Here is a 21,541-nt window from a genome sequence, read left to right as displayed (position 1 = left end):
GTGTCTCAGGGACACAGTCTGAGCGGGATCCCAGCCACACCCAGAGCCAGGGGCGGATTCTCCCCCCAGGGACAGAGGCCGGCGGGAAAATGAAGATCGGGGCCTGGTCACCAGCATCGAAAAATGTCACCTGCCCCCAGTCACAGTCCAGACACACCCGGACACACCTGCTGGGGACCTGGCGCAGGGGCAGGGGGGGTCTCAGGTGAGAGCCTGGAACTGACCCCGCCACTGCTCCACACCCCAGAACCCCCCCTCAGGGCTAAGGCTGATCTCTCCCTTCCTACTCACAGACTCTCTGGCCACCCCCACAGCCCAATATCCCAAACCCTCCACCTCCACCTCCCAGCAATGTCTCCCCGAGGTGAAGCCCTCACAGCCCAGCACACAGCGCACAGAGTCAAATCTCTCAGGGTTGTCGGGCAGATCCTGCCGTGTGTCTGCCCATCTCACACTTTTCCCATCCTCAGACAGGACGAGCTGGGGATGATCCGTGTCTGGATCCAGGGTCACATTCACTGGGGGGAGAGAGAATCAGAGCGTTAGAGGCAGAGCTGAGCCCTGGGGGAGGGTTTGATGAACAGAATCTGCCCTAGCTGGAAACTGGATCAGGAAATCTCTTTTCTCTGGGATTTACTCAGCTCTGAATGGGGAGCAGCTCTGAGATCTCACCAACATGTACAATAGAGTCACTCCCTACACAAATGACAGAAGAAGAAAATTTGCTGAGCTGAGCCTGAGACTCAGAATGTTTCTCCTCCACTTCTCCCCATGAAGGGGACTAGAGACCTCGTAATCATAGGGAAGCCCCAGAGATTTCCACTCACATAATTCACATAGTTACAATGATCTTTTCCCTAATGTGCCCTCCCTCCCTTAATTTTAAAATCTTTGAGCTTGGATGTCTTGTTGATGCCAGCATGATGCCTGCTCCATCCTACCACATATCTGAGATTTGTAGAGAATGACAAGATACTATATAACCCTAATTAAAATTCTGCAGGTAGTCATCAAAGCCAGACAAAGAGAATTATCACTCCAGATTTCATTTTTAAAATTGGGATTTTGATTTACAAGCAAGGAACTTCTACAAGAGAAGGAAGTTAGTGTTGGAGGGAGGAGAAAGAGGGTTTGGAAATGAATTCATGGAGGAAAAGATGGTTAAAAAGAGCAGAAAGTTGGGATTTGATGGAGAGAGTTAAAAGGGGAGAAGAGAAAAGAAGCGGACGTTGAATACAGATTAGAGTTACTCCTTGGTTTGAACTCTTGGGTCTGCTCACTCTTATTCCGCTAACTGACACTAGGGCTGGGATCCTAAGAAACAATAACTCTCAGTCACTCAGAGCAGGGATTCTTTCCAGAATTATGGGAGCAACGTGTAATGAGGGTGTATTGTGGTGATCCATTCCTCTCTCTCCTTTGAATCTCAAGGCCCTCTCTTCTCTGAACAGGGAAAATATCATATTACACTTTTCTCTTTATTTTTTGTACAGTGAAAGGTGCAGGATCTCCCATTGATTAAATATGAGTTGTCATTACCTGCATCACCAAGGGATCTTCTCCACTCTGAAAGCAAACATAGAGATAAGGATGAGAATGAAGCAGTGTCAAAAGCAGTGACAAATGCAGTATTAATAGGATTCAATATTACAGAAAAGACTGCATTAGAGAGAAACAAAACAAAAAATGCCCTTACCCAGCTCTGTGTGAAGTTTACCTAAATAATAAACAAAAATAAAAAAACATCCTGTAAAAGCTTCTCTTGGGTGAAATTAAACATTGCCTGCCCCCCAATCATTGATCATTTAGGCCTGTCTACACTGTGTGCACTGTTTTGCATCACTACAATCCTAGGGGTTGAACTCAGAATACGTGACTTGCACCAGGGTGGCTTTTTACACTGCTGAAGCTAGCCTGGTGCAGCTCTATAAGGAAAGGCAGAAGGCAGCTCAGAAGTCTCTCAGCAGCCATTATTCCAGCCTTGAGCTGGATGAAAGGTCACAATTATAACTCAGATGCATCGCCTACATGCCGGGGCTGTTGGCACTCGGTGCATATAATTCTGACCCTAGTGGCCACATCCTCACTTGGATCCTGGGCTGCCACCAGCCCATCTCCGTAGTTGTTTATATGGAGCTGTCCTGGAGCCATTTCTGCCATGGGAATCAAGTGCACAGTCCCTCTGGTCACCCACTCCATGCTGCCTCACTGTAGACACAAGTACAGTACTGGCTTCCTGCCCATTACCAACATAACAAATTATGCTATTTGTATTAGTGGTACTTATTGTTATTTTCAAGTTGACATTGTCACATTCATTCAAAAAACTTTCATAGCTTAACATTGATTCTACCAGAAGAAAAATGGAACTTACTGATAGTGTCCAGATGTTTTCCTAAAAAGAAAACAAATAAAAAGTAAGGACTTTTTCAGTGAATCTAGGTTTAAAAGAATATTTTCATTATGAATCCTTGTGTAATAATAATGTTGCCCCTCTACCAAGCCATTGCAGCTCTCCAGGGACTTACAGGTAGGGTTCCCAGTGGAGAAGAAATCAGTGACACATTCTGGGTACATTCTAAGTGTAATTTGATTTATTTGCACATATGGACATGTCCTAGAACAGAGATCATCACAAACGGCACACAGGCAATTCCTTCATTCAGGAACTTCACCTAACACCAAGGCTTGGTTAGAGGGAGCTCCAAGAATTGATGCCCGTTGACTAATAAATCCTACTTTGTTTTGAAAAGGGTATTTGGTGTCACTGCAAATACTTCTTGGGGTGCATTAGTCCCTGAAGAGCATACAAGCCTCTGTTCAGTAATCTGTCTCAGTATGGACTCACTGGGCAGAGCTCTTTGTTGTTGTGAAAACAGGAGTGCTGGAGCCCAGAGGCTCATTCAAGAAGGTGGTGAGGCTGTGGGACCTACTCTGAAGGAAGAATGAGACCTCTTGGAGTTGTGGCAGGCTGAACAGCTTCCTCCAGAATCTGTTTAAAAGCTGGGGCACAGCACCAATCCTGTGGATATTTGCTTCCTAGATAACCTCAAGAATTGATTCCTCAAGAATTGACTCTAACCTGAGATCAAGACAATGAGCAAACTCTCCTGTTTCCTGTTCAGCCCCCTCTTCCGGATACTTGGTAGAGCCCAAAACTAACAACAAAAACATAGCCTGTCTTCCCCAAGGCTGAAGATTTGCTCACACGTTAAAAACAAAAAACACCTGATAGAGCCTGCCACACCAACAGTAATAAGCTGTTCATTAATGCCGCAATAATCTTTTGAATACCATAGAATTAAACATCAAAAACCACTTAACACAGAGATTTGCATAGAAGCGTAGGGGAGTTAAGAGCCAAAGCACATTGTATTTCAATGGGAGTTGGGAACCTAATTCCATCAGGCCCCACTGAAAGTCTAGTTAAACTAGTGCAAACCTAGTTTTAGGGTTTTTTTAGGAATAGGAACAGGTTCAAACTAAACTGAAGTGTCCTACAACTGAGTGTCCACACAGGGGTTTGCTCTGGTTTAACAAAATCAATTTAAATTCACGTCATAAGCTGGTGTAACTTTCTCATGTAGAAAATCTAAACTGTCTTTTCTAAAGAGAAAATCTCATTCTGATTACACTGTATTTTCCCCCATTAGAGCTTCACCTTTTAATTTGAACAGAATAAGAGTAAGGCTGATGAACACCAACAAAATCACCAGAGTCACACTCCAAGCCACCATCCAGGGAGATATTCTTGGGAAAAAGGAATCTGAAACAAAAAGCTCACGGTTTGGAAACGGTAATAATAAACAGTATACTTTTATTCTATGAAAAAATATCACATCAGGATTTATGTGAAACAAGTGTGGGAAAAATTGCTCCCTGCAATATAAAAACTGGCAGAAATCAATTTTAAAAAGAGAATCTGCTCACCCACTTTTGATAGAATTGGATGATGTATTAAATACTATCTAAAGTGCTGGCAGTCCCACCCGCCTTTCCCCTCCTCCCTCTCTCTTTCTCTCTAGGTGAAGCTGGTCGCATCATCTACTATTAAGGTGGCTTGACACTTCCTTGTCAAGGCCTCTCAAGGAGACTGGGAGTGGGAACCGGTACAGGGAACAGAGAACTGGAATGGGGAATGGAGGAAAAGGAGTCACATCTGAGAAGGAGCTGGAGTGCGGGGTTACATCTGAGATTGGTTGGGCAGAGAGACACAGCAACCTTAATTGGGCCCCTTTGTGCACAGGCATTATAGCAGTCTTTAACTAAATGATCACATGCTATTTTTTCCCCAGGACTCTTGCCTCATTCAGTGCACTGGATACACCAGCTCTGGGGATGTATCTGGGTTGTGCAATGAAGGAGGCTGTTGCCTGTAGGACCCTGGCCTCATTTCTTGCAGAAGCTGGAAGATGTGTAGAGAATGAGGCAGGGAAAGGAAGAGAAAGTCTGGTCTCATGGGTAAGGCAGTGGAATGGGTGATCAGTGGTTTGGTGGCAGGGGACAATAGTATGTGATCATGGTATTAAAAACTATATCATAATGCATAGATACAAAGGAGCCAAATTTAGAATGCACAGGGAACTTTAATTCTGCTATATCCTAACATTTGAATCCAAGATTTTGCCATCTTGATGTTCGTTTAACGTGCTGTGTGTATCTGTGCATGCAGCTGTGTGTGTGAATAATTGTATATATAATTAATAGTGGGTTTGTTTCGTTATATTTTAATTCTAATTGTCCTTTTAAACATTCTTCACTTTGATGGATAACCATGGCTTCTGAACCCATCACCCAACCCAGGAGCCAACTCATAGGAAAGTGCCTCCTTCTGTTGATGAAATTAATAATACAGTTAAAACGTGTAGAAAGAGAAATTATAGTTAATCATTAAATTTATCAACAGAAATCTTACACTGAAATAAAATTAAAACTTTTCTAAAAGCAGGGAACTTCATGGTAAAAAAGAATCTGAGGGTTTAAGAGTGGAAATAAATAATTAAGGAGGGCAGATTAATATCCATATACTCTTCACTTCAGCTGGCATAGGAATTCCTGCCATAGGAACTGATCTGCAAAATGAGTCCATAGGAACAGATCCAAAACCTACTGACATCTTTAATGGGCTTTGTATCAGGCCCACAGGATTTTGTTGTTATGGCAACCCCTTTCCGGGTATGAAGTTTGCTAAAGGATGAGAAATCAAACTTCATATTAAAACTTGGGACCTTGTAGGGTGTCACATGCTCAAATGATTACTCCCAGGCCTACAGAACTTCTCGGACCTGCCTTTCTTCTGACCAACCATAAGCAGAGATTCATCAGTCACAAATTTCCACTATGTTCAAAAAATCACAGCGTATCACATCTCCCTCTCCATCTTCACTGGGGCAAGAAGCCTAGTATTTGATCCACCAGTTCACTAGGATGCAGAAAGTCCAACCTATCAGTAGGGCCCCCATTACACCTTAACACTCTCCTGTGGACCCTATGAGAAAAAAAATCTAAAGGGACTTTAAATATCAGTTTAATGTAATATGGGACTACAAACACTAACCATCATGTTTTAATCACAATTATAAATTATATATATACAGTGTCACTACAGGACAGTTCTATGCAGTAATACACTTGGATTTCTTTTAAATGTAACCTTCACCCTGAATTTCCTGCATTCAAAATGCTAGTTTCTGGGATAACTACAATATCCCTGGAATGCATTTATCCTAAATTGTGCTCTCAACCTTAACTTTATCTCAACTGTCGTTTTTTGTGAGGGAATATTTTAACTTTTGTATAATTTAACAATCTGATTTTTCTCCCTGTTGAGTATGACAGCGTGTGGTTTTGGTGTTAACTGACCTGATATATAAAAAGTTATTGATTCCTTTCCTTGGTTCAGGTGGGTATTCCTTATAGAACAGGACAAATCCTGGTTTGAATTTTCTGTTATAATGATAGAATTTTTTATTTCAAAGAAACCATGTTCCTCTTCAGATTTTGTTTCAGTTGATAAAGATAAAGGCTGCCCACTGAGATCTCTCCACAGCACCTCAGGCTCTGGGTACCATCCAGCTGACTGACACACCACTCGGATCCCTCCATCCTGGTGACCCTCAACAGAGATGTGAGGTGCAGAGCCTGAGGCTAGAGTAAAATGAATCAGTGTTAAATGAGATAAGGATACAGCCCAGCGTATAAACGTTTACATTTTCAATACAATGATTGAATACACTTTCTTTATTGCTGATATGCATGGAAACAGAAAACTTGAGTTCAGTGAGACTTAAGCACTTGTGAAGCATTTGCTTAAGTGTGTTGCAATACTGGGGCCACAGAGATGGAAGTGAAAGCCTTACAGAATGTGGGAGTGTGTTATCGACAGCTTTGTAGGTGATGTGAAGGGGGCAAAGAATGCAAGAGATTTTACCTTTGATTTCTGATTTCATAATGTTAATGGTACTTTTGTTATGCCTATTACCTTCTGGTGGCAGTGTGAGAATAAAGTGTTATAGGACTCTCGTTGTTTTTAGTGTGAGAATAGCTATTTATTGGTAGAAGCCTTAAGACTCTACTGAGCATGCTCCAGGGAGTTGTGGGGTGTGTGAACTGTGAAGAAATTTCTCAAGATGGAGGCTGCTTAGTTGTCAATGTGAACGTGTACCAGAATAAAAGATCCCCTTTTCCAGTTCTAATCTGTTTTGGGTCTCCGTGCCCACTGAAGGTAGGACAAGAAGTTATGGTCCTAATCTGCATCCACGGAGATCTAGGTGAGATATTAGGAAAACCATTCTAACTGTAAGGATAGTTAAACTCTGGAATACACTTCCAAGGGAGGCTGTGGAAACACCGTCATTGGAGGTTTTTAAGACCAGGCTGGACAAACACCTGTCAGGGATGGTCTAGATCAGGGGTGGCCAGATCATGGTTCATGAGCTGCATCCGGCTGTTTGACATCTAGAGTGTGGTTTGCAGAATCCTCCCACCCCCATTCTCCACCTACCAGCATAGAGGGGAGCTTGAGGCTTCTGCCCTCAGGTAGGGAGGGGATCTTGGAGCTTCTGCCCCATAGGAAGTGCCTCCAGGGGCTCAAAGTCACCTGCCAGGGCTCACAGCTTTCATCCCGTGGGTAGCACCTGCCAGGGCTCAGGGCTTTCACCCCAGGGGGCAGAAGCCTCGAGCCCCAGCTGGCGTCTTTGGCGTGGCATTTGTTGGGAGCATAGTCAGATTTAGGCCAGACAGAAGCCTGCTGTGGATTTTAAGAGTTTGTTCTGGTAACATTTAACAGCATAAGCAGAACTGCCTACGTGTAAGAAGTTGCAGAGTAATTATGTTTGTGAGAGAGAAAAAAAGATAAAGTAACAAAAAAGCAAGAAAAGACCGGGTTGAAGTAACATTAAACCTGTAGTGACAGGGCAGGAGAGTTAACGTGGAAATGGAAGACTAATGCATATGTAAATATAACAAAAAGTTATAAATAAATTTGTGCAGTAAAGGGAGGTGGAAGCTCTGTAGTCCATTGTTGGAGGTGGCTGTGATGAGATCATCCCAATGAGCTTCCCACTGGTGAGTAACTGATTGCCACTTGCTGAGTGTTTTGCCTTAATAAAGATTTGTTGGACCCACCTGCTGAGTAAGTGACTCTCGATCCAACAACATGAACTGTTTAATTGAAATTTCTCAGTATGAACAGATAAAGTTAAGGATTATGACCTAGAAAAATCTTGCCTCTCTTTCTCTCTGGCCCAATGACTATTTAAATATTTATAAACAGTAGAACAGTCATTGGGCCAGAGAGAGAGAGAGAGAGAGACTGTAGTCCAGTGCTTAGAGTACACCCATGGGAGGTGGGAAAACTCAGGTCCAATCCCCATGCTCCAATGGCTATTTAATTATTTGTCCAGATTGAATAAATAATCAAAGATTAATTAGAGCAGGGGGACTGGCCCTTGGGTCTCCCACCTGCCAGGTGGGCACCCTAACCATTGGACTATATAGTCTTCTCTGACTCTCTTGCCTAATGACTATTTAGTTTAATGACTATTTTGAGGATCTCAGCAGCACCTAAATTTTGGACATAGATGCCTGAAATGAGGAGCTAGGTACCTAAGTACTTCCGTCGGTCTGGGTCTAAGAGCCATCTAAGAGATTACAGACACATGTTACTGACCTGCTACCTTCAGTTCCAATACAGCTTCTTCATAAAAGACACCATCTTGAACAAAACAGCGGTATTTTCCTTCATCAGAGAGTCTGATATCGACAATCCTCAAGGGAACATTCCCATCCGTGATGCCAGCTTTCAAAAGCTCTGTCCTTCCGTGATAGTCTGGCATCTGCTGCTCATACTGATCCTTTCCATGCTGATACAGGTGCACAAATGAAGTGAACTCAGATCGGAACCATCTCACTTCCATGTTCTCAGCACTCATGCTGGGGGACAGGTGACAGGGTAATAAAATGTCCTCACCCACAACGGCAATGACAGGGTGATCAGGTCCAATCACTGTGAACGGGGCTGTGAAATGCACCAGGGCAAAGAAAAGATCAAATTAAAAATAATAAAAGGGAATTTGATATGCATTTAATCACACATGATTCAAATTTATGTATGAGTCTTGCCCATATGCTCAGGGTTTAGCTGATCGCCATATTTGGGGTCGGGAAGGAATTTTCCCCCAGGGCAGATTGGGATAGGCCCTGAGGGTTTTTCGCCTTTCTCTGCAGCATGGGTCATGGGTCACTTGTGGGTGGATTCTCTGTACCTTGAAGTCTTTAAATCATTATTTGAGGACTTCAATAACTCAGTCTTAGGTCAGGGATCTATTACAGGAGTAGTTGGGTGAAGTTCTGTGGCCTGCGTTGTGCAGGAGTTCAGACTGGAAGATGATCATTATGATCCCTTCTGACCTTGTAGTCTATGAGTCGATATTCTGTGCATCTGCTGCAGTGTTCTGTCATTGAATAGGATGTGTCCTGAATTTATATATGAATTTTACAACAAATGCATTTGGATAACCGTCATTTGTATATCCATAATGTGTATTAGTTTTAATGGAAGCTGAAATATATTGTGCCATTATTCTTACGAGCAGCGCCAAACACAATGAACTTGCATAGCTTAGCAAACAGTTGCTTTCTGTGTGAGATAGTTTACGTTTTTTTGAATGTTTGACAAAGTCAGGCTGGATGGCTGCAAGAGGGTGGTCTTACTGGGTTCTTCTTTCCTCACTCCCAGCCAGGAGAGGGAATCAGCCACCCAGGCTTATAGCAGCCCAGGCTTGGGCTTTCGTGTCACCGCTCCTCCAGCGGAGTGGTAAAACTGACAAGACTGACAGCCCCACCACTGCCGTAAGGGGACGCAGTGTCTACATTGACACTGTGCTGCCCTACCTAAACCAACAAAAGCCCTACACCTCTCATCGGTGGTTTTATTTTGTCAAAAAAACAGGGCAGTTTTGTCAGCGGGGGTTGATTGCAGTGTGTACGTCACCTCTCTTGTGTTGACCAAAGTCAGGAAACTCTCTAGTGTAGACCAGGCCTCAGAGACTGCTCAACCGGCATCAATGGAGAGGAAGAGAAGGTTTCCTACAGCTAACCACTGGCTTGACTTGCTGCTCAGAGAGAGCACTTTGCACTTGAGCTCTGTGAACTCAGCTGGGGCATTTGAACTAATACTTCCTCTCCTCTCCCTGTCTCCTCAGTTTTTAATGGGAGACAGAGAGGTGGCAGGAGACTTTCAGTGACGTCTTCAATACTAGAACTCCCTTGGCCCCTGGTTCCAATGAATCTGGACCTCCAGTCCAGGCTGCCTAGGTTTTTGAGAAGAAAATGGGTGTGTGAAGGAGGACACTCAAGGAGGGCCATATTAAGAACCTGGATGGATGGGATGTGGTGGATGGGATGCTGGGATAAGTATAAGCAGAAGGCCTTGTCCCATCACTTTGAAGGCTGGAAGAGGGAAATAAAAGAGCTGACATGAAGATCTTTCATCTTTTTGCTGTTTGAACTCTGACAAGGCCAGAGAACCCAAACTGAAGCCAGAGACCCCCAGGGCTTATCTCCTGGGTCCGCCCTGAAAGGCACTTTGAATTGGCAGAGCTCTACAATTCTGTCACTTTTAGGATTTAGATGGTAACTCATTTGGTAACTCTCATATATGTTTGCTTGCTTTAACCTGTAAATAGCTCTCATTTCTTTTTCCTGGTTAATGAGCCTTTCGACAGTTTATTACAGGATTGGCTACAGGCGTTGTCTTTGGTGTAAGATCTAGGGTACCAGTTGATCTGGGGTAAGTGACTGGTCTCATGGGACTGGAAGCAACCTACATGTGGTGTGATTTTTGGTGTAAGTGACCATTTATCACTAAGTCCAGTTTGTCTGGATGGCAAGATAGGCTGGAGAGTCTAAGGGTCTGTCTGTGACTCCATGGTAAGCCCGTTATAGTGATCCAGGAGTTCACATTTGTTACTGGCTTGGTGAAACCTATTTATAGAACACACCACCAGTTTGGGGTCTCTGCCTTGTTTGACAGTCTGCTCTGAGGTAGGCACTCACAGTCATGCGTTGCTCCAGACAGCATGACAGCGGGTGAAGAGTTATTAATCCTGAAGTCATGGGGAGACATTTTAATGTATTGTTACCCCATTTTAACCTCATCAGCTAATCAAATGTTGGTGCTGTGGGGATGTTCCAGTTGCACGTAGGTCTGGTCTACACTACAGAGTTAGGTCGATTCAAGGCAGCTTACATCAACCTAACTACACTTAAACTTCGCTTTCATCGAGGTTTCCTGAGACACAGCCCTATTGCTACAGCCAGTTGTTGGACTATTATGGTTCAATACTTCATATGATCAAGAGACGAAATAACCAAACTTAACCTAATGTGTTGCCTAAAGACAAAACAGTTCACTATGAAAAGGAGACATACACACCCTCCTTCCAGGAAGCAATTTTTATCTGGCAGTGAGCTCACCTAACACAGAAGGTGTGCTTCAAAAATACCCCCCCAAAACCACTTATATTTATATCATGGCAGTTTACAAGTGAAAAATCTCTTTATACATCACCTAAGAGCCAACCCATCAGTCAATGTGTTGTTCTGTACATTCCTTTATGTTTTGGACACCACATTCACAACCCAGGGGGTGTAGAGGTACCTCCCAGCATTGCTAGGATGTACCATTTATGTGCCTTGGCTTTGAAAGGCTTCTTTTTTTCTTTTGTGAATGCTAACTTCAGCTTTGCAATGTATTGTGGGATATTTGATATTGGTGAACAGAAAAGCATAATAGTCAGTTAACTTCCCAACGCTTTACATATATATAATGCATGTTATAGAACTACCATGCACTAATACCTAATAATATGGTGCATACTACACCTAACGGATCTATTAGCTAACAGGCCCAATAAAAAGTCACACAGCAACACAGAGCAAAAATTGAATAATGAAGGTGCTGATCTTGCTGTATGGTTAAGTTTACACACTGTGAGTTATTCCATTGACTTTGAGTTAAGCATTTTGTTAAGACACTTCAGGGGCCTAAATAAATCCTCTAAGAAACAGCAGACACAGTGCGGATTCCTACCTGATTCCATCTGGTGAACATAAAAAGTAAGGAAGAAAATAAAACCAGGGAGAGGGGAGCTGGCTCTGCAGCTGTGGCAGGAGAGAACTTTCATCTTCACTGTAACTTGATCTAGGCAACAGGAAGAAGGAGGGAAAAAAAAAAAAAAAAACTTATCATAGTGAGCATATCCCTCATTAACGTTAAATCATTAAAGACAAACATTACAGAGGACACATTAAATAAAAAAGAAATAAATATATTGTTAAGTGAACTCTTTCATATTATGGAGTTAGAAAAGCCATTTGATTAAAGTTGAAAATGTGTTTCCTTTATGAGTCTGATTTTGTCCCATCCCTGCAAAATCCACATTAAAATAAAGTCAGATCAGTGTAAAAGTTGGTGGTAATTCCATCAACGGAGAAAAAAGTTTTAAGGAATGAAAAAGACTGTGTGTGTGTGCATGCATGTGTGCAAAAGAGAGAGAGAGTCTTGATTTTTTTTTTTTACCCATTTCTTTTCTTTCAGCATATCACAGGTAAAATGATTCAGTCCCATAAACAGAGCTATAAAATAACAGGGAAGAGTGTGAAAGATCCCCCAAGGAAAAAATTCCTGCAAGGAGTTATAAAAGAACAATGGAGATGGTATTCAAGTGACAGAAGCTCACCTACCTGATGAATCCTGGAAATAAGCTTTGAAACTGTTTTGAGATCTTAGGTTTTCTAAAATCCTCATCCATTCTCCTCTAGTTGGGTTACATTGTCAGTGACTGTTTCCGTTATGAGGCTGCAAAATTAATTCTTAATAAAAAAATTACAGAGGCAAAGAGCTGAATCCCAGTCTTTCCTTCCATATTTCTGCCAAAATACGTCTGGTCTACACTACAGAGTTTGGTCGATTCAAGGCAGCTTACATCAAACTAACTACGGAAGTGTCTACACTTAAACTTCGCTCCCGCCGACATCACTTCCCTGCTATACTGACTTAACTCCACCACCACAAGTGGTATAGAGTCAAGGTCTGTATGGTAAGGTCAATGCAGTGTCAGTGTAGACACTACGTTGTTTACATCAACTGTTATTGGCTCTCAGGAGCCTTCCCACAATGCCCCACACTGACAGTACAAGCGCTACTGGTCAGGGTGAGTACCGCTGATACAAGGAGCAAGGTGTAGGTACCCACAAGCGATGTAGTAACTGTTGACTTAATTGTAGTGTAGACATGGTCCTAGTAATTGACAGAGCCTAGTATTCTCCTTGTTGCAATCTTGGTTGTTTACCAGGAATGTACCAAGTCCTGCTTCTCCAAATGCAGGAGGAACCAAGAACAAAACAGTTTAGTTGTTTACAGTACAGCCCCAACACTCTCTAGCCAACAGACTCAAAGTTCCCTCTAGCTTTTCCCAAGGTTGCCCTGTGCTCACAGGCTGCTGCTTGGCTTTCTTGCCTTTTTGTCTCTGCCTCTCTCTCTGTTCTTAGTTCTGTGTGTTCTCTCACACTCCCACCCACACCTGATCACGATACCCAGACGAACCCTCCCTGTCCGTGTCCTTGCACCCCCTATGCATGGTGCTAGTCTCTGGGCAGACTAAGTTTTAGGTGTGGTCCTTTTTATTGTCTCTGACAACTATCTTAAGTGAAAGGGTGCATTCCCATATCAGTTTGAATGAGATTTTTACTCAACCCATAACAGTTACACCTAGCTTATGACAATATATTTGGGCTAATTTTTGTTCAGTTTTGTATAAAATAGTGAAACAGGGAAATTTTATAAATCAAAACAAATAAATCCGGTAAGCAGCAGCAAAAGGCACAGCCATTCCTACCTGATTCCAGCTTGTGAACAGAACATGTAATAAAGAAAATGATAAAATCAGGTAGAGAGGAGCTGGCCCTGGAGCTGTGGCAGATTGAGAGAACTTTCATCTCACCGTAACTTGATCCAGATGTAACACAGTCATAATGATTTCAGACAACCTGGATACAGAGAAAATGAAAATTATGAGCAGGATACATTATTGGCCAAGCAAAAAAAGGCCCTACACGCAACTTGATTGTATTTCTCTGTGTCTGTGTAACACAGTAACTTTTGAATGCCGCATCTGATCAATTCCAGCATTTCATGGAATATTCTAGGCATCAGTGGGCAGAAGCCCTTTTTTTTTCTGATTTTTTTAAGGAAGATTAAGATTGGACGAGGATAAAAAGCCTTCCTGCTTTTATCAATTCCCAATCAGGTTCTCAGCTTTGAATGACCGAATCATTAAACTGAGCTAGCTGAATAAACTGAAATGAAGAAAATATTTTCTCTGCATCTGCATAAGAGGCTACTGCTATCAAAAGCTAGTTTACACTTCAGCAAACTCTGGCTCCAGTGACTCCTACCAGTTCAGTGGTGTGAATTTCTTTAAAACGTCTGCAGCAAATATGTATTGCTTCAATATTGTTTTATGTATATTTAATTCAAATGATTTTAATAGATTATAGAATTTTAGGTTGTTACCATTTTAAATTTAATTTTGAAATGGTTTATTTTTAAAAATAAAACTATTTATTTTAAATTGAAAAAAAATCTAAGTTTTTAAAACAATTCTGATTTAAATAATACATATTTTTTATTTAAAAATGAAATCCATTTTCATCCACTCTGCGTGTCTGACATTTCCTTCAGACCCCTATTGCGGAAGAGGTACAGCACTTTGAGAGATTAAACTAATAGATGTGATTCATTGGTTTGTGTAGATCTGATGAATTATTGTAGAAAGCTCAACTATTTGTCTTTTGTGCCTTTTGAAAACAGAGCAGCAGCACTGCCAACCCCCAATATTCAAAAATCAAAAGTCAGTGTAATGCTCTCCCTAATGTGTTATGTCTGTGTAGTGTTGTCTGCTTTTGTATTGTCTAGTCTTGCAGCTTTGAGTTGTAAAATTGCATAATTGCTTAATTTCATTGGAGAACCCATGAAAAATGTAGTATTTGGGAAAAGATGTAAACTGTTACTCTTTTCTATTTTGCAATCTGTTTCTTTATGAAAAAAAAAAATCACACACACAAAAATCACAAGTCAGGTCCAAAAACCAACATGGGATTGATTTAAAAATCATGAGCTTTAAAATTCTAATACTAATAATACATTTTAAGTACTTATTTTTTGCTTTTTGTTTCTGACCCATGAGGGTGTACTCAAGTCATATTCCTAAACTTTTCTCTGCAACCATGAAGGCAAGAGCTTTACATTTACTTAAATGAAATCTGAGATTCATATGTAATTGTAAAACTAGAGAACTGGAGCTTCAGGAAAATTACCAGATAGTGTGAGACTTAAAATAAAATGCCAAAATTCACCAAAAAAAAAAAAAAAAAAATTGTGAGCTGACAGTACTGTATCTGGTCAAAAATGTTCAAACAAAAATGATTTTTCAACAGAAAATGACATTTAGAAAAAACATTAAAAACAAATTTTCCTATTTGAATGTTTCTAATTTTTCAATGAAATGATGCTAAATGAGAAAATATGTATTTAAAATGGACTCAGAATTGGAATTCTAATCAGGTAGAATCAAAACATTTTATTGACCCCTCCCCTATTCTTGCTAAAAGGAGAAAAAGAAGGGAAAAATGTAAATTGAAAAAGAAAAACCGAAAATTTTGTTTTAATATTTGATTAAAAATCAAAATACAAAATATTTCAACAAAACAAAAATAATTTTAAATCACTACCTTACAACACCAATTCCATTTTTGACTACCTTTAGTCCTATAGATTTCCTCAGGAAATCTCCCCTCCATTGGCTGTTCACACAGTAGGAGATGATCAGTCAGTCATCATATATATATGTCTCTTTTTTACATTATGTCATGAAGTCTCTATTCAGCAGCTTGAGCTCATGATCTGCCTTAGGCACATGTTTAATTCCCCCTCATTTCAGAAGGAGAAAAGGATGCAATTTTCCCTTTTGATTGATTGTGGAAATAATTTCCTTTTTTTCTCTTGAATGCCGCAGAAACAAAAGGATTCAGTCCCACAGTCAGAGGTAGAAAATTGTAAAGTCAAGAAGCAGAAAGTTAGAATGTGGCACAGAAAGTCTTCCAGTATTCTAAATCCAGGAAGTTATTTGTTACACATCTCAGAAAGATCCATCTGCAGGGTGTGATCAAACCTCATTTTGATGAGAGAAACTGAATAGTATTATTAACAATCTGGTTAAGCAATAAAGAGTATATATGAAATAAGAAGGCATTTTGAAGCTAAATTAACCCACCTGATTGAAAAACATCTCAGAGTCACGTAAACTATACACCACCAAATTGCACAGCTAATTCTGGCTACAAAATAGCTGCTGAGTTTTCTCAGAGCTTTTCCTTGCACTTAAAAAAACCCCAAATCTCTTCGTATTCCCAACAGATAACTGTGCTTTCCTCTTGCAGCATCCGCCGAGGTGGAAAGCGAAAGTAACGCAACACAGGCTATGGGAATGGCAGTGATTTCAAACCCTGTCCTGTGAAGAGATGATAGTCCTTTCTTAAAGAAACAGTCCCACTCCTGCTGTGCTGGAAGTGTCCATGCCAGGCCAGCAGACTCTTCTGCCTGCTTTTTTTGTGGCCTGTAGTAAAATGAATTAGCCCCCACCCCTTGTCCCCGTTTTCCACACTTGCTATCTGCTCACCCTAAGGCTGGTAACCTTGTGTTTGGGGGGCGGGAGGGCATTACCCTCCCCCCAATCTCCACCCAGTGACTACATTACTTTCGTTTTCCAGCTCAGCAAATGCTGCAATGCAGTGATTTCTTTTAAAAAGAGCAAGGGAAAGCTAGAAGCAAACGTTGCTGCCCTTTGCTGGCCAGACTTAGCCGTGCAACTTGATAAGCTGAACTAGTCACTTGAAATGGAAATGATCTCAACAAAACGAACGAGGTCTGATCACATCCTGAAGATTGTAGAACTCCTCAGAGGGATCAATCAGGTAGGTTAATGTAGCTTTAAAGTGTCTCCTTATAGCCATCCTCTCAGATATAGTGCTTATTGCTTGGCCAGATTGTTAATAACACAAACGAGTAAATCAGCCTCGGATATTTTGTTCCTCTTTAAGTAAACACTGCATTGAATGGCCATTCACACTGATTGACATGCCAGTGCATCTCAGCTTATTTTCGTAGCAGTGTAACTCCAGATTTGTGCAGCATGTCGAATTAATCATTGCTTTCTTTCGCAATTGGGTTTTGTGCCGAGAAGTGTGAACAGACAGGTTTTGTGATTCAGGCTGTAACGGTTGCTGCAGCTGCTGCCCTCACTGGAAGTCAGGCTCCATTGCCCGCTGTTTAGAAGGGCTAAAAAGGGGCAAAGTGGGCACATTGGAGACAGGGACGGGCAAGATGTAATCAGGGGGCAGAATTTTACTGGCCTGGGGGGTGAAGCCGATGGAGGTGGGAGTAGGAGAGGGGCTGAGGAGTAAAATCAGGGAGGGGGGAGTAATGAGCCGGGGTTAGCCCAGGGGCGAGGCGCTGCCGGCCCGAGGCAGAGGCAAAACCCCAGCTCAAGGCGGGGCAGAGGGGGCAGCAGTGACCCGCTGGGATGAGCCCCCTGGGAGCTGCCCTGTGTGCAAACATAGAGCGGGGTGGGGGGGGCTGAGGGGCTCGATTGTTCCCCTGTTACACGAGGGAGACTCTCAGCTCCCAGGGCTGGGTTCTTAAAGGCTGCCTAAAAACAGCAGCTCCTGCTACACCGCGGGGGTCACAGCCTTGGGCTGGGTTTGGCATCGGGCAGAAAGTGTGACGTCACTGCCGGTAACAGGTGTCGTCATCGGGCATCGTGAGTGCCAGGGACAGAGCCAGGTAACCAATCCGATGAACACCGGTTTCGGCACAACACCTCGCCCCTGGGCGAACCCCGGCTCCCCCGCCCCGCCCCGCCCCGCCCCCATCGGCCAGTCACCGTCTGTCCCGATCAGACCCCCCCAGCAACCAGCCCCTTGCAGCGCGCCAAGAGCGGGCAGTGGCTCGGACTCACCGCGAGGGCAGCGGCTGCGGCACACGTCAGCGAGCCTGGCTCAGTCCCTGTGCGCATGCTCGGTGCAGCCGGACTCACCCAGCCCGCCGGAGCTCAGTGTGCGGCACGAGGCGGACCCGTTTCCACAGCGCCAGGGGCAGGACACAGACCAGAATTAATCCTGCAGCCCCGGGACGGACCCGGACCCGAACCCGTGTAAACTCGCTGCCAGGGCCGGGTGCGGAGTGCAGCAAACCCGAGGTCTCGGCGCTGCCCGGGGCTGGTCCCGGCGCAGGCAGGTGAGCCGCTCTCGCTCGATGCAGCCACCGCTGCCCCGCGCTGCTGTTCGCAGCCGCATGTATCGCTGCCGGTGAAGTAGTAACTGCGGAGCAGCGGCGTGAGTCATCTCCCCCTCCCGCCCGCAGGACTCAGAGCAATGACGTTTCTCGCCCCCCCCCCCCCCCCCATGTCTGTGCCCAGCAATAGGAATCTGAAGCTGCTGCAGGTGTCATGTGATCTCTTCCCCCTCCCCCCCCATAGCCACGTGTTAGCAAGGCTGGAGCACGCGCCTGGTGACGGCGGCACAGACCGCGCTGCTCCGGCGGGCGGGGGCTGCTGGCCCAGGGATGACGATCCGCGCGCACAGCCCCGCTTCGGGAGTTTAAGGACCCCAGGAAGCCGCGGGGACCGCAGCGCGCAGGGTCCGGGCAGCCAACCCAGCGCAGGGCTCCGGGGCAGAGCCTGTCTCACTCACTCCCACTCTCTGTCTCTCTCGTTCCTTAACATTTTTCTCCCTCGATGGGTTATTACCGACTCCGAGCTGACTTTTTTAATGTGGGTTTTGTAGGGACGGGACAAAATCAGACTCCTAAAGGAAACACGTTTTCCACGTCAATGGACTGGCTGTTCTAACTCCGTAATATGAGAGAGTTCACCTAACGGTGTGTTTACTCCGGGTTTATTGAATGTTCCTCTTTAACCTTTGACTAATGCGGCAATGTGAAACACGCTTATGCTCACTATGAGAAGTCTTCTTTCTCCTTCTTCCTGTTGTCTAGATCCAGTCACAGTGAAGAAGAAGGGTCTCTCATTCAGCCACAGCTGCAGAGCCAGCTTCCCTCTCCCTGGTTTTATTATTTTCTTCCTTACTTTTTACCTTCACAGGATGGAATCAGGTAGGAATTGTTAGGGACATGCATGAATTATGGCTACAGGTTTAAGCAAATAAAACCTGTTTACCCACATGCAAGTAATTGAGTCAGGGTCCTTTTCAGCTGAGACTAACGGCCAGACAGACACAAACAGTTCATAGGAAAAGAATCCTTTATTCAGCTGAAGATTTGCAATAAGAGGATTGCAAGTCCCGCCTGCTTCTTTTAGTTACATTTATATACCTTTTACCTAAAGGAGGAGCCCCCCTTAGATATTAAAACCAGATGGTACACATCTCCTGTTTCTCCCTAGTATTTCTGCTTACACTGCAGTTTTATATATACGTTCCATCTTTTCCTTTGTTTCTCTGTTAAATTCTGCTTACAAAGGACATTCCTATCCTATAGCTTCATGACACTTTTATGTATAATATCTTTTCTTATTGATCCCCACTCTCACATTTCCAGCTAATGATTTCCACATGCATAATTTCCTTTACAGTCCCCCTTTCGGCCACGGTTCATATTAATATAGCCGTGGACAATAACTACATTCTGACCCTGTTTGGTACAAACCCATACAACACTGTAGGCCGCAGCAACCTAATACAACTATAATGACTATCATACAAAAAATAAAGAACAGGTACTTCAGCCAGGATAGGTCTGGCAACCAAGAGGTGAACAAATACCAGACTTTTTCAAAGCTGGAAGATGTGTTATCTAAAGTAACCTGATGAAACAACAGAGCTTGCTGTTGGACAATGTTAATGTCAGTTTCTACCCTGGCTTGTTGATTGACAAAAGTACAGCAGGATGAGTTTACTACAGCGCACACACACCCCTGTGCTGCTAGTAAATAGTCAAGGGCAATACGGTTCTGAGCCACTACACCTGACAATTGAGTTACTTCTTCTTGTAATGCTGTTAAGGCATCTCCAGTACTACTGGCAAAACTTTCCAGTGCAGTGGAAACATTGACTAAGGCCTTTTCTAATTCACTAACCCCCAGCCAAGGAAGAAATGATCGTGCAAAGGAGTGAAATCCAGAACCTCTGGTTATGAGGGGATTATAGGCGCGTTTTATACGGTGTGGAGGGCCACGTGTCCATCCCTGTACCTGGGTAGCATTATAGATGCCAACCACCTCGGGGATCACTGTGCCAACGGTGCAGAGCCCCCACCAGTTGGCCGGGAGCACTTTATAGGCTGTACCCCCACAAAGCCAATACCATCCCTTTCCATAGGGAATAGGCCAAGATCTATCCGTTAACCCTCCTTGTATTCCACTGAACCACTGGGTGAAGTTACACCCGGTGGTGTTACCAACAAAGTAAGTGTGGTTATTATCATGGTGCCTGGCAACACAGAGGGTTTTCTTTACATCCCTGGGGATCCATATTTTCCAGGTTAAACCTGTTCTATTATCCCAAATTTTTCCCTTTTCTTCTATATGTAAATGAATTTCTATCCAAGGGGTAGGTGTTTGCTTTGGAATATAGATAGGGACCCCTTCTACAGGAATTCCCCTTTCTCCATCTATCGGGAGGTGGCTACATATCCAACAATTAGAACTTCTAGTAGCCTTTGCCAGTTCCTGGGTGAGCTTGAGGAGTATATTGCCATTCCAAGCTGGACTAGCCACAGAGGAGTAACATAAGAACAGCAATAACAGAGCTTTAAAAAGGACACATAATAGCTGCTCCTGGAACTTTGTCATTCTTACAATTTTTCCACCAGCAGCAGCATATCACAGAAAGGATTATTATAAGTCCAATGACAATCACTACTATATCACTCCCATCGATCATCTGTCTACTACAGCCCAATTATACAAGTCCTTTCTTCTCAGGCACAAAGGGGGAACCGTTTCTTTAGCGGTGGAAGCTTGGTCACCACTAGGTTGAAAGGCCTGCTTCACGTGCGTGTGATGTATCCACCGGTCCTTCCCCGCTACGTGCACCGCGGAATGAGTGGTTAACAGTACTTGAAACGGTCCAGTCCAAGCCGGGGTCAAAGAATTTTTTCTTTTATGCTGTTTGATCCATACCCAGTCTGCCAGTCGATAGGGGTCCAAACTGCAATCTAAAGGTACTGCCTGAGTAGTGGCAGCACGTCTATGGAGATAGTTGAAAGTTTTCTGCAAAGAAATAACATATTCCGTTAACTTATCATCCCCTCCCAGCAAACTGACATGCGGATTATCCCAACGATGAGTTACCAATGGTGGGTGTCCAAACAACAGTTCGTACGGTGACAGTCCTAGAGGCTGTCTGGGCCGAACTCGCAGTGCAAAAAGGACCGAGGGAAGGGCCTCAGGCCACTTTACCTTAGTCTCGGAGCAGGTCTTTCCTAAAAGAGATTTTAAACTTTGGTTAGTCCTTTCTACCTGCCCTGAGGATTGGGGATGGTAAGAAGTATGGAACTTAGCAGAGATACCCAAAACCTTATACACCTCCCTCAAAATTTTTTCAGTAAAGTGTGAACCGCAGTCCGAGTTAATTTCCTCGGGGATTCCAAAGCGGGGAATGATTTCTCGGAGCAATGCTTTGATTACTGAGGCAGCATCAGTTTTTCTGGCAGGGAAAGCCTCTGGCCATCCAGTTAATTGGTCTACAATGACCAGGCAATGTTTGAACCCATTGGCTTTTGGCAAGTCTATATAGTCTATTTGTAGTTTTTGGAAAGGGAGATAAGTCCACGGTCTTCCACCTTTTTCTTTGGTCGATGTGGAAGATTTATTAAATGCTTGGCACGTCAGGCATGTCCGGACCACTCGTGCTGCTTCCACATGAATCCCAGGTGCAAACCAGGTAGCAAGGACTTGTTGGG

At 43.5% G+C, this 21,541-nt stretch overlaps 1 protein-coding gene and 1 pseudogene across 2 annotated transcripts; one reads left to right on the top strand and one right to left on the bottom strand.

Moving 5' to 3' along the window:
• Positions 1 to 201: 201 nt before the first annotated feature.
• On the bottom strand, positions 202 to 13,539 carry LOC137143990 (butyrophilin subfamily 1 member A1-like). 2 transcript variants are annotated; one of them, XM_067534073.1, is made up of 10 exons: positions 13,401 to 13,539; positions 12,247 to 12,375; positions 11,594 to 11,704; positions 8,171 to 8,518; positions 5,863 to 6,147; positions 3,662 to 3,766; positions 2,375 to 2,395; positions 1,697 to 1,717; positions 1,540 to 1,566; positions 202 to 518 (listed from the first exon to the last, which is right to left on the bottom strand). In XM_067534073.1, the coding sequence occupies exons 2-10, from the start codon at positions 12,308 to 12,310 to the stop codon at positions 202 to 204; spliced, it is 1,299 nt and encodes a 432-aa protein (XP_067390174.1). In that variant the 5' UTR covers positions 12,311 to 12,375; positions 13,401 to 13,539. The 2 variants fall into 2 exon arrangements, with proteins under 2 accessions (XP_067390174.1, XP_067390175.1); XM_067534074.1 differs by lacking the exons at positions 202 to 518; positions 1,697 to 1,717 and having other exon boundaries at positions 1,424 to 1,566.
• Positions 13,540 to 17,501: 3,962 nt separating this feature from the next.
• The window catches only part of LOC137143991 (butyrophilin subfamily 1 member A1-like), a 29,230-nt pseudogene continuing 25,190 nt past the window's right edge, over positions 17,502 to 21,541 (top strand).

This window comes from Emydura macquarii, unplaced genomic scaffold, assembly GCF_026122565.2.
Source record: "Emydura macquarii macquarii isolate MOO-44397 ecotype Brisbane River unplaced genomic scaffold, CSIRO-AGI_Emac_v2 contig_3381, whole genome shotgun sequence".
NCBI lineage: Eukaryota > Metazoa > Chordata > Testudines > Chelidae > Emydura > Emydura macquarii.
Note: the sequence above shows the minus strand (reverse complement) of the source record. Positions and strands in the feature narration are given on the sequence as shown.